Source organism: Lathamus discolor, chromosome 2 (assembly GCF_037157495.1).
Source record: "Lathamus discolor isolate bLatDis1 chromosome 2, bLatDis1.hap1, whole genome shotgun sequence".
In the NCBI taxonomy this organism is placed as follows: Eukaryota; Metazoa; Chordata; class Aves; order Psittaciformes; family Psittacidae; genus Lathamus; species Lathamus discolor.
This window is the reverse complement of record NC_088885.1, coordinates 52484776-52497929: the sequence shown is the minus strand read 5'-3', so window position 1 is coordinate 52497929 and position 13154 is coordinate 52484776. Positions and strand designations below refer to the sequence as shown.

Below are 13154 nucleotides of genomic sequence, written 5' to 3'. Positions count from 1 at the left end.
TGTTCTGCGGTGTGCAGAGGGGCTCATCCCGGATCCCAAATCTTGGTATTGGGGCAGATCTCCGGAAACGCCCCCTCCCTCCAACAGCGCCCGCAGCATCCTGCTGGCGGGGGGCAGCGGTACGGGTGGCAGGAGAGGTCTGCAGGCGGGGGACCGGGACACAGCTACGGAAACGAGGCGTGCGTTCCCCCGCTTACCCGCGGCACGTTATGTCTATTCCCCACCCTCTCTGCATCAGCTGTGGCTTGGCGGGGCCGCGCCGGCTCTAGCTGGTGAACAGTTAATGCCGAGAAAGGCGGCTCCTCTCCCCACTACCCTCCCCGGTTCCCGTTTGTAAAAAGCGTGTGCACCCCCCCGGGAGAGCAGCGAGCCGGGCACAGACAGCTCCCTCTTTTCATTTATTGTCCCTCCTTCTTCCCCCCGCCTCTCCTGCACCCAGTCTCCCGCGGTGGCCTTGGCTCGGGGGTACCGCCCGGGCCCGGGGCGGCAGCCAGGCATGGCCGGGCCGGGGGGCGTGTGCGCGGATACCTCCCGCCCCGTAGGCTCCCACAGGGCAGTAGCCGAGCTTGGGTGGTAACGGAGGCGACTGCCCCCACTTGCTCCTACATCCCATCCCTCTGGAAGCGGCGGCTTCGTTTTTACTGCCCTTTTAAAATTGGTTATTTTGGTGCAAAAAGAAAAATATATACTGAAAGGGTGGGGAAGGGAGAAAAAAAAAAGAGAAAGCAGGCTCCCTCCCCTTCTGCTGCTCTCAGTCCCCTCCACTTCACACCAAAAAGAGGCACCGCAACTGCACGCCAGTTCTTCACTAAAGTGATCCAGCCGCTGGATTAAGTAACTCTTGGGAGAGCAGCACACGCAGGCACACACACGGCGAAAATGAAGGAAAAGGCAATGTTTCAAACGGCTAAAATGCAAGGAAACATGATGGTAAGCGGCTGCTGCGGGCGCCTCCGGTGACTGTAAGTGGCGGGGCTCTCGACGCGGTGCTGCCGGACCCTTTCGCGCGGAGCCTCAGTGGCTGGGGCTGAGCCGGGCGTGGGGGCAGCTTTGCCTAGCGGCTGCCCCCGCTCCCGGCGGGGGTCTCCGGTGATGAGGCGGCTGCGGGGCGTACCCCACTTCCCGACCGGAGCCGGGGCACGGGCAGGGCGGGGGGCGCCGGGCCGCGCTTCTCCGGCACGGCCAACTTCGGCAAGTTGATGGCCACGGTGGGGTGTGTGTGAGCTGGGGGGTGTGGGGGCTGCCCTGCCTTTCCTCCGGCGTTACTAGTGGAAGCATTTGTCTTGATGCCATTATTTTAAAAACCGTACTCGGGATGGTTTGTAAATCACCTTCCCCCCTCCCTTAAGGAAAAAAGAAAAATATGAAAAAGAAGATAAAAATGCTCTCCCGGAAGAAGTGCTGGTTGCCATCTTGTGCTGATGGAGATATGTTTGTGTGTTTTGCCTGTTGGCTTGGCCCGCCGGGGGCAGCCGGGCCGCCGGGGTTGGAGGGGGGACGCGGCTCCGGCGGCCGGGGACTGCCCGCGGCCCGGGGAAGCTGGCTGGGAGGGAGGGACGGAAACGCTATGGCTTCAGGGCCCTTTGGTTTCAAAGCAACTTATTTCAAATAACCCGAAGCTTGTAAAGGGTACCTGTTGGTCTCCTGTCCCCTCCCTCTTCTGAAGCAGAGCACTCCAACGTGTATTTTACCTCCCTTGTGAAATGCTAATATTTAATGCAGAGGTGGTGTACGTTTCTCCCATGCCTTGTCTTGACGTGTTCAAGGAGCAGCCAAAGTATTCTCCATCCTTTAATTAAGTTTCATAGTAAAAATGCTTTGCTGGCTTCTTAAGGAAATGCTTCCTTTTTCAACTCCAGTAATACGCTTTTTCTGGCAGTAGCTGTTAAGAGGAAGGTGCAGTGCTATGTGACCTGTGAATTCAGCTAAGGGAACTGAATGGGAACTTCTGCAAACATTTTTCCAGGATTGCACAACCCGTCTGATTGCGTTGTGCTCCTTTCATTATGCCTTTTAAATGCCTGGGAAATATCTGGTGATGGAACTTTTTTACCATGGGGAAATTCAAATTATTATTTGCTTAAGCTACTGATCCTAGAGGCCATTATAGTCTTTGATTAGGATGTTCTCTATCAATAAGAAAAAATAATTAACCACCTGAGATGACATAGTTCGATTAAAGTGCAGGATTAACCTAATTTACATGCACAATGTCACAGAATTAATAAAAACCTCTCGCACGTTTTCCTTGCTGGTCTCTTAAGTCAGGGAAGAATGAGCGGGCAGGGATTCCCCCACTGCCACTCAGCAGAGGGCTGGAGCTTCTGCTGGGATTTTTGGCTTCAGAGTGGCAAAATGGATCCACATATCCCCCACCTCTGCAAGATGAGCAAAGGCTGGAGTGATCGATCTGCACACAGATCTATGTAGCAAGGGCTGTCCACAACTACTCAAAACCTTCTGCCAGAGAATAGTTTTTGCCTCTGATTCAAATGGGAGCAGGATCCATCCACTTAGGCTGCTAAGTCACAGTTATTTCTCAGCATCACTCAGGGCAGGCTGCCTGGACCTGAATGCATGGTTTTCCTTTGAAGAACTGATTATTGCAACACTGTCAATGAAATTTCAAGACAATTTCAAGAAACTGTTACATTGGCACAGATGATTTCTTTCATTAAGGTCTGTGTTTTTATGGGCCACCTAAAACAGACACAGATGGTTTCAGTGTTAATCTGGTCTGTGGTTGTAACTGAATCTGCAGTTTATTTAAGCAAGAATTAAATTCAGGTGAATGTTTAAGCTTTGAGATACTTGGCCAGATTTTATGTTTCTTCAAGATAATAGTGGACCTAATCCTGAAATCTTAGGTATGTTTTCAATGGACATGCTAGCAAGTTAAGACTAGTTCTTTGCCCTTTTCCTAACCTATTGTTTAAAAAAAAAATATGTATTTTTTACTTGCCACTTGTTGCAATTAAAATTGGAATCCTGAATGAATCATGTCAAAACCTCATGCTGCCAGTGCCCTCTCTCAATATCCGGCAGCTGTTGGGAATGCAGGGCTGGGATGTGTGGAGTCCCAGGAGGTGCAGTGCAGTGTGCGTTGCATTAATTGCCCAACAGAATTTGAAAAGTCATTGAAAATTCAGAGTCCATTACAGTTTTTATTTGTTTATTTGTTTTCTGGCAGTTTTGCTGTTGGTTAGAATCCTGACAAGCTTCTAACTATGTATTGATTTTTCTTCTCTTTAAAAATCTTTCTTAAATTGAGCTATTTCATTCTTAAAATGATGTGACAACAAGTGATAATAGTGGCATGCTGGTCCTTGGCCACACAGTGCACCCTTTTAAGTGCAGTGATAGGTCATGGAATCACTACACCAGTGATTTCTTTATTACCTAATTAGACCAGGAGAACTGGAGCCTTTCTTGTGATACTGAGATAAATGTTTTTCTCCCTCTGACAGTATTTCACCAGGGCTTTGTTTTGGCTTTTTTGAAACAGCAACATTTACCTGGAAAGGTGCCTATTTTTATTTTACTGCTTTGTTTCCCATTCATCATTTGAGTTGGGTAAACGTAACTTGCAGAGGTAGATGAAGCTCTTACAATGGGATTTCTCTTAATTTTACATAAATGCTGTAGGGAGTGATTAATACACAGTGGTTTCTTCTAGTAAGAGCTGACATAAACCGTGAGTTTTCCCCAGCCTTTTTCAAGTTAATATACAACAGTAGGGTGTGGAGATCAATGTTTATCACTTTTTGAGATAAATTTAATGCATTTACATTTGATCCTAACTTTAGTATAGCTATATAATTTATTTCATTAAAATATTTTTTGTCTTTTCCCTTACACATTTAGTTGTCAGGTCAAGGACAATATTAACTACACTTGTTTTAGTCTACTCTTGCCTGTGTCTTAGCAGGGACTGATCTACCATGTACATGAACTTTTTTTCTTTCTTTTATTTTTTTAATGGGTCTGTAAGCAAATACATCAGAAAGAGCTGTTGGAAGAGGACCTTTAGAGTAGTGCCAGATTTTTCTCTTGTGTACACCCATGCAAATTGTAAGAACCCAGTTTGGTAGAGGTATTACTGCAACAAAGATAAAAAGGAGTTATTTGCTATCTTTGGATGTAGACAATCAGGTGAGGGGAAACAATAGATTTAGTGAGAGTGCATGAGGTCTTGAAGGCAAAATTTAATGTGCTGTGTGTGAGCATGCTGTTATTCTGGCGCATTTAGTTGTCGGTAAGAGTGCATGAGGTCTTGAAGGCAAAATTTAATGTGCTGTGTATGAGCATGCAGTTATTCTGGCACATTTAGTTGTTGGTGAAAGGAGTGAACACTCTGCTATAGGTAGCTGCCTCTGTTAGAAGGATGTTGCTGTGAAACTCACTCTGAATTTCAGTCTACTCGGCAGCTGCTCTAATGTTTGGAAACTACCAAGAGAAACTGTGATTAATATGTCACTTTCCTGCTTTACTCTGATGAATAATCTCTGAACAGGGCAAAAGAGGCAGTTCCGGTTCATTGAGAGGACTTTTAGAAGAGTCTGTAGATTTAGATGTTTAGTTTGACCATTTAAATCCCAACTCTTATAGCTGCAGTTTGGATGTATGTATGAAAACAAAGAAAAAGAAGTCCAATTGCCAGTGTTATTCCGTAAAGAGCTCGCTGGCACATCTGAGGTCTTATGAGACCTCAAGAGTACAAATGGCATGAAGACTAAGCTGCTCTTTGATCATTGGAGTGCTTTGCTCCTTCCGGAGATACACTGGTGCAGCCAGACAGAAAGCCCAGCTTTGTTCCTGCCCATTTTGTATTCCCGCTTCCTCTCATGAACAGTAAATTCACATTAAAACCACAAATAAATTATATTAATGTTCCACTGTGATTTTCCCTTATTTTACCTGCAGGTTTATTGCTTGCAGTGACAACATGGTGTGATGCTTCTCAGCCAAGAATGGAGCTGTCTTACCATGATATAAAGTAGCTCTGCAGAGATTAATTTTTCTTGAAACTCACACCCTGAAGTAAGTGGTGGAGTTTCTGATCCAGTGTAGACTCCTTGCTACTTTATCCTTCCCTCTGTCTCAGATTCCACTTGATTTAGAAGCCAAATTTTGTGTGCTGTTCGTTATCTGTCTGCTACCTTGGCTGAAACACAGGGACCTCCAGAAGTGAAAGCAGGGAGCTATGGTGCCAGTTCCCAGGTAAGCTATTATGACTCCAAATGAAGTTTAAAGACAGGCAGAAATTTAATAGCCAAACTACACCAAGAATTGCAGCAGAAAATCTTTGTGTCTGTTGCTGTTTAGTGAGAGGCAAGTTGGTTTAGTGAGAGGCAAGTTGTATTTTGAGGACTGTAACGGTCTGGTATCCTTTCTGTGTCAGGCATAAAGGGGAACAAACGTTCCACTTAGGAGAATATATGCAGTAGGGGGTGCAATCCATAGGAGGTACTGGCATTGCTGCATTGTGGCCTAGTGGAAAGGCTGTAAGGTCTGCTGGGCCTGTTTCAATGCCATGTTGCTAGTTAATGGAAATAATGAGTCTTTGCATGTGTGAGGTGGGATGTCAGGTTACTCCACAAGGAAATAGCTAATAGAATCCCAATGTTGTCTAGTTAATGTAGAATGTCCCTTTAAATACATCCTTACTTAGAGGATAGAAATGCAGAGCCTGTCTATGGTGTATTGGGATTGTAAGGGAACCACTGAAGTTGCAGGTCCCATGAAAAATACATTGGGCCAGGCTGTCTCGGTAAGTATGTGAGTCATGTGCAGTAGTTCACATTGCTAGCTCACTATTTAGCAATATGAAAATGAGCTTGTGGTCTAACTTTAATTCTCACAACCAGAAAGGTTCAAAATCTTGAATCTGATGGTGCTCCTCATACCTGCATCTCTCTCCAATATCACTCAGCAGCTTCTCTAGTTCCTCTTGCTTGCAAGGAAAAAAGAACACTTTTGTGTTCATTTCTCCCTCCCCACTCTGAGTCTTGACTGTTCACAGGATGGTCTATGCCCTCCTCTCTCTTTATGAATCTCTTCACTGCTTTTCCAAACAGTAAGAGAGGAGAAATTGAAGGGACTGTTATGATTTTACGCACCCACTCAGCTGTCACTCACTAGAGCCCTGAGAAGAAAAAGAGCCACAGAGCTGTCTGTGCAATCAGGAAGGCAGAATTGCAGTCATCCATAATTGAGGTGTTACTTTTGTTCATTAATGATAATTGGATTTGCTACTTCTTTCTTAAGATAAATACCTTAAATGTAAGTTTTGGAGATGTTGATGGCCTGAAGCTGTATTTGATGGGGACAGTTTTCCTCTCTGCAGTGTGGAATGAGTCTTTCAGCTGCCAGAAGATACTTCACAGCATGTTCTCTTGACCAAGTGTCACTCCTGTGTATCTCAGAGGTTGCATTTCTTGTCAGAGTTTTGCACTTGCTTAGTGTTGGTCTAACTGACTGTGTAAAGGAGGATGCAATAGAGAATCATGCTGAAGAGCACCTCTGGCTGGTACAAAACCTTTAGTGGCAACAGGCTCTTTATTGTAACTGACAAAGGCGGAGCAAGATTCAAAGCTGGAAGTTTGAGTCAGAGGAGTTTGGAGTAGAAGATAAAGTGTCCATTTTCTACAGTGAAGGTGATGAGCTACTGAAGCAGCCTCTGTGGGAGTGTAGTAGTTTTTCTGACTCTTGAAGTCTTCATTAGAACAAGATGGCAATAGGATTCTAGTGACTGAACATTGGCTTCTTCAATGTAGGCATCTACATCTAAATTAGTCATCCTGGGCTCCCTTTATAATTTAGGCAGTGGAATCTGGAGCATGATTCATCCCATCTTCATGTAGATGTGTAACTTGGGCCAGAGGACTTGCACTCTTAAATGCCAATTTCTCTCAATTGACTTAAGGATATATGGAGTACTAGCTTAACTACAAACATCCACCCTGCAGATAGCCGAGTCTTGAGTCTGTTGCTTAAACATAGCTGTAGATATTCCAGAGCATTTCAGATGACACTAAAGCGCCTAATTAGGCCTCTGCCATTATGTGAGACAAGTACTGTTCTGTATGTCTATCTAGGGTCTGTGAATCACATCTGTAGTGGGATGTGGGTGTTCATGAGCTGCATATTTGGAGCTTTAATCTTTCCAGGTCCTAGCATGTTTGTGCAGAAGGCTGGTTCTTCCTTCTGTATTAGGAGATGGTTTCCATCCCAGCCAGATGGCATCTTCCTGCAGAAATTGCTTGGTCCATGGTTTACATGTATACAGAGCTGTCGTAGAACATTATAATGTACTTTTGTCTTTGAAATTACTTAATCTAAATGGTTTAATGCCATCACAACTACAATACATGCATTTATTTCTCTAGGTCTGCGTGTTTGGATGTGTGTTGTCTGTATAGCATTGTACTGAACACTGACTCACGTGAGATTAACAAGCAAAGCCCATTTATTAAATTGTTTTATGTACTGTAAATCTTGTGTAATCCACTAAGCATGTCACTTAGGAAGCTTGCCATTTCTTCCCAATGGAGCATCACACTTAGCAAGTTCCCTTAGTGTTCAGTTGCTTTGTAAAGGCTGCAGTTGAGAATAAAATATTAAAAATAAATCAAATTTGCAGAATAAATCTAAAACATTAGAGCCCAAATGCTCGCGATAAACCGTGTCCCAGCTGTAGCATGCATTCACCTTTAGATGCTATAGGTTTTCTACCCTTTTGAGGACGTTGAAGCAAGCAAAGTTTTCATTTGTGGTGTCCTGGTTGCTCTTGAGGTGGTTTATCAACGTCATGTTAAAGTACTGCTTCCGTAAAAACTGGCTTTCTGCATCTGTGGTGGTATCGGTAAGGTCCCGGGAATCCCTGGAGCACCCGTGTTGTGCTTATGCTGTGCACTGGGAAGAACTGTGTGTCTTGCAGGTGGTTTCCTAGCACAAAGTTTTTCTTGTGGGATCTGTAAGTCCAGTGATACCCTTTTCATCACTGAAGAAGTAAAGGGTGGGAACAGGAGCAGTGGAATCACCTGTGGTATTTTGACCAGGGAGCGGAATTATTGTATGTGTATCTGAATCTGAGTTCAATCCTCGATTGTAAATAGGTAGTTCCCAATTTGTTCACTTACAAGGCACAGGAGAATTGCAAACTCAGTGCATGTCTATCAACCAATACAGGATTTTTATTATTTTTTTTTTTTTGGTGATAAAGCCTCTTTCATGGTGTAACTCAATGGTTACTGATGTTATTGCCAGCTATGAGGTATTTCCACCATCTAATCCCTAATTACTACAGAATAATAACTTTAGAAGTTACACTGAGTTGTGCCCAAATGTCCAGTCAAAGAATTTATGAGGAAACTGACCATTTGAGGCAGTGGGGTTAGCTGCAGTGATGAATGTTGCATGCCCAGTGAGGCACTGGATGCTAAGCAGGGTGGTCAATGCTGTGAAAAATCCTTCTCCTCCATTTGACAGGGAATGCTGCCTAGAAGATTTTGTCAACTCAGGCATGTGCAGAGACAGTTAGACTTGGCACGAATTCCAGTCACACATCAGATGGCCTCTTTCTGTAGTCATTATTCAGCACTTACTCAAGCAAAACTTTTGCTGAACTTAATGGATTTACTACTCCTGCTGCAATGAGTAAGAAGTTTCTGTGAGGCTCAAGTACCTTCAGACTTGAGTCTGGCAGAAAACCCCACAATGTTCTGTGTCCCTAAGGATTCCCAGTATTTTTTTAAAAGACAGCAAACAGTAAAGTATGCTGGAGTTGACAGGAAAAAGAAAAGTGAAGGGCAGGGTAAGAAAGCAAGCAGAAGAAAAGCAGAGTGAGGTGCTTATCCCAGAGGATGCTGCAGGTTAAGAAAAGTACTCTGGAGTTTTGACTTCATCTCATTTTATAAGTTGTCCCCCACAGAGAACACCATCAGCCACTCCATCAAATGTTTCACAGAGCGTGCTGCATGCCAGCATTTTAGCTTATGATTGTTTTCAGTGATGATAAACTGGAAGACATGCTGGAAATGAAATGGTTTTATTTGTTTATCATTTGGGTCTGAAGTTATTAAAAGCAGGGAGAAAGAAAAGAAATGATAGCTTGTCATATTTTCTGTAAATACTGAGTAGTTCTTCTGCATTGTATGATATAACCAAAGTAACCTAGAAATAAGCTTGCATTGCTCTTTTCTTGTGCCTAATTATCAGGATGTGAAAAATATGCTCATATTAATGCCTTCTCATCCGGCTGTGAGGGGACTGAAAGAACCTTTTATGAAGATCTAGTTTGTAAAGCGAATGATTGTAATGCAAGAGTATTACTATTCATGAGCTCTGAGTTTATTGACTCTATTAAAAACCGGATCTATGGTCCACATGAAGGATATGTGAAATACTGTACAGCAGTAATCTAGAAATTAATTGTGGTTCATATCAGTATGATTGAACCCTTCCTGATCTCACCATTTGAGAGTTTTTCTCAGGGAACAGCAGTTCATGTTATATTCCATGTTGATTTTGTTATTCTATGTGCATTTTATTTCATTTGCATTAACCATGTATATTTAAATTTATGATTTGTTAGAAACTTTGTTAAGGAAAATTTCAGTTGGATTTGGACATTCTTGTAGGAATCAATCTAGAAAATATTCCAGAAATTTTGAAAATAACATTTACTTATCTCCTTTTTTGTTCCAGTGTTTTGGGATTTACAGATATACCTTGTTTTTCTAAAAAGAGAATGTCTGTCACCATTTTCTTATTCAGATTTTAATAGCACTGAGGTCTTGGTAAGGAAAGGCAGCTGGAGGTAATATCTAAGGGCAATCAATCAATAAAACCTCTATGTAATAACAGTTAAAGCAAAAATCATATACTCCAGAGGCATGCTTCTTGTTATGTTCCCTGTTCAGCAGCTTACTTAAGCACCTGTTTAACATTAATGGTAAGCATATGCTTAAATGTTTCTGCTGACCTGGGAGTTACGAGAAGTCTGCCTTGCACACACAGTAGTTGAACAGCCTGTTTTCCATCTGTGCAAGCCCAGAGCATGGTGCTAGCTGAGCATTTTCCAGGTTAATTAGATTGGCATAACAAGATCTCTAGTGAACCCTGTGCAGTTATCAGCTCTTCTGTGCTCTCCAGCTATCAGGAGCTCTGCTTGACGTTGTGTATCTTTTGCTGGTAACTGAAACAGAATATTGCACTGTATTTCACCAGTGTGTTCAAATGGAAACAGAATTGAATAGATTGTGAGTATGCCATAAATATCAACTTGGCTCCATATTGCTAGCGTGAATGTGGTGCATCCTTCAAATGCACAGTGTCTCCCAAGGACTATTTATTCTATAAAGCTAGCAATAATGGCTGTGCTTTCATGAATTATGCATGTATTTGTCCGTAAACCTCACCTGACTGTGATTTGGAGTGTTTAAGATTTGAAGCTGGCTGTAAGTGTAAATTGCACTTATTTTTCATAAAATACAATGTCCTTATAGGTTTCTTTGCAATATTAGTCAGAGTCCATCATGCCTGTATCTACAATAAAATCAGATGGAAAAAAAAAAAAGAGAGAGAATCAAAAGGATTCTAACTCAGTACAGGAAAAGAAAAAAAAAAGAGTTTGATGCTCCAAAGTCTTGCAAGAAAAGGCAAAATTACATGAAGTCAAAGGTGGTCTATCCACCTATTCACTAAAGCAAGTGAAATGAGATGGAGTGCCATTGTAGAAATAAGGGGGATATTATTTACCAAAGGAAGAAAGGAAAATGACCCCACAGTATGCCTGAAAGCAGCTTGCCAAGGTGCAAAACCGTAGCAGTGAAAATAGTATTAGTCATTCAGGTGTTTTAATGGGTTAAAATGAGAGGAAAAAAACACATGCTTTTAGGGAGAGATTAAATAGATGATGAGGAGTATGATCATTTTAGCTGTATTCAGTGGCACAGAATTTAGCTTTCCAGTATTTTCAAGGAGAGGCTGGCTTGGCTCTGAAGGTTCTTTTTAGCCTGTTTATACAGTTCTACACTTGAATCTCTGGCTTCTAGAGAGTTCCCTAGTACTTAATTTTCATGTTCAGTTTGTTGGTTTTGTTTGGGTTTATTTTTTTTTTAACCTAACCTCTTAAGTTTTTCAGGAGTTCTGTCCTTGTGGAGCATTGCATATTAACATTGACATCACAGAAAACATTGAGACAAAGTGGGCTAATCCACAGAAGGGTGACAAATGGCTGTAGGTCTGCCCTCAGCTCTCTGCTTCCTGCTGTATTAAAGAAGACATATTCTGAATAGATACAACTAAAGAGAAGCAGAACAATGAAAAGACCGGAAGGCTTTTGGTAATTTGCATTTGGGTATGGGGAATCTTTCTATCTTCAGTCCAAGTTTGAATCTATCCTAAATTGATAGTTATTGATGGTTGCTAACATCCATTGCCTGCTTGCTAATCTTTGTGTACTGAAGAGAGCTCCAGCTGCATGAGTAATTGCTGTGAACTAGCTTGTGACTACACTGCTCAGGTACTTTCTGGATGTGACTGATGAGTCCATGTTGAACGTCGCTTGGCAGGAACCACCCTGATCCCCAAGTGGCCTTATTGTTACTGGAATTAAAGTAATTAACATGTAAGGTTTTTTTCAGATCAAAGGGCAGCATTCAGTTATAGAATTGTTTAGGTTGGAAAATACTTCTAAAATCATCGAGTCCAACTGTTCACCTAGTACTGCCAAGTCCACCACTAAACCATGTTCCCGGGTGCCACATCTACATGTCTGTTAAATACCACCAGGGATGGTGACTCAACCCTTTCCCTGGCAGTCTGTTCCAATGTTTGACAGCCCTTTTGGACCCTCCCCCAGCACCAAGGTCAGGCTGACAGGCCTATAGTTCCGTGGAACCTCTTTCCATCCTTTCTTGTAGATGGGCATCATGTTTGCTAACTTCCAGTCAACTGGGACCAACCTGGTTAGCCAGGAGACTGCTGAGAAATTATTAAAAGTTGGCTTGGTGCGCACTTCTGCCACCTTGCTCTGTATCTGTGGGTGGATCCCATCTGGCCCCACAGACTTGTGTGTCTTGAATGATGCTTTTGTTCTGTGATGGTCAAACATTTTCGTGTTGCACACTGAGGCTCGGAGTGCAAGTCTCACTGAGACAAAGCTGGAGGAGAGTTGCAGAAAGAGGAGAGGTGTAAGTGTGCACCATCTTTGGGGCAGGCCCTGAAGGGGACTGTTTTTGTGAAATGTGCCTTTTGCAGGGAGCTAGCAGCATTGCTTGCAAAGCAGCTTAGAGGTAAAATTGCTGTGTAAGAAGCACAGGCGCTCTTGTCCTGGTTCCTGGAGTGAAGTAAAGAGTGAGCTAAATACTAATTTAGGACACGTGCAGTCTCCAGGTAGAATCTATATGTGGAAGAATGCTGCAGCTTGTGAATTCGTGCACAGGCATATCAAGAACTTGCAGCTCATAGGAAGTGTTGAATTGGAGGATACAGGGTCTAGTTCCCGGCCATCTAAAGTAATCATAGCATAGTGTCTTTCTCATTGGTGTACACAGGAGAAATTGTGCTTGAGGCTAATAGAATCTATTGGATCACACACAGGCTGATCCCAGTAAACACATTTACTGTCTAAGAAGTGAATTCAGTTATTTCTGTTGTGCCTTGTAAATGTGTCCCACCGGCACATCTACTCTGTTATATTCAGTATCTTGTGCTTTCTTCTGTTGGAGATTCTCATAGTAAGCTGCTTTTTCTCTCATGTAACTAAACATGTAGAGACTTTTAACAGAAAAACTAAGATTGGTATGAATGAAATACAGATGCAAATGTGTTTCTGTAAACACTGAAAAAAATAACAAAATACGTGTGAAAAGAATGTCATGTACTGATAATAAAGAGCATTGTTTGCAGCAGTAAAACTGAAAAATGTGCTGAGCTGTCAAGCCCAGGAGGCCTGGGCTCTGATAAACGTCACAGTACAGGCATCTCCAGCAGAAGTCCTTGCTCTCTAAGGACAGTAAAAGGCTACAAGAAACTAGCACATCATGCACACTTGCACACTTCCTTCTCCTTTTAGGCCAACAAGGAGAGACACTATAGCAAGATAGCTGTGTATTTTTTCAGGCATACTCCATGCAAGCAAAGCCAGG

The 13154-nt window shown here is 42.8% G+C and overlaps 1 protein-coding gene across 1 annotated transcript in view; it reads left to right on the top strand.

Annotated features, from left to right (window-relative positions):
• Positions 1–380: 380 nt before the first annotated feature.
• DPP6 (dipeptidyl peptidase like 6) overlaps positions 381–13154 on the top strand; it is a 510591-nt gene continuing 497817 nt past the window's right edge. Inside the window, exon 1 of the mRNA XM_065666817.1 lies at positions 381–930. Within this exon, the coding sequence (XP_065522889.1) occupies positions 880–930 (51 nt within the window). The 5' untranslated portion in view covers positions 381–879. The remainder of the gene's footprint in view (positions 931–13154) is intronic.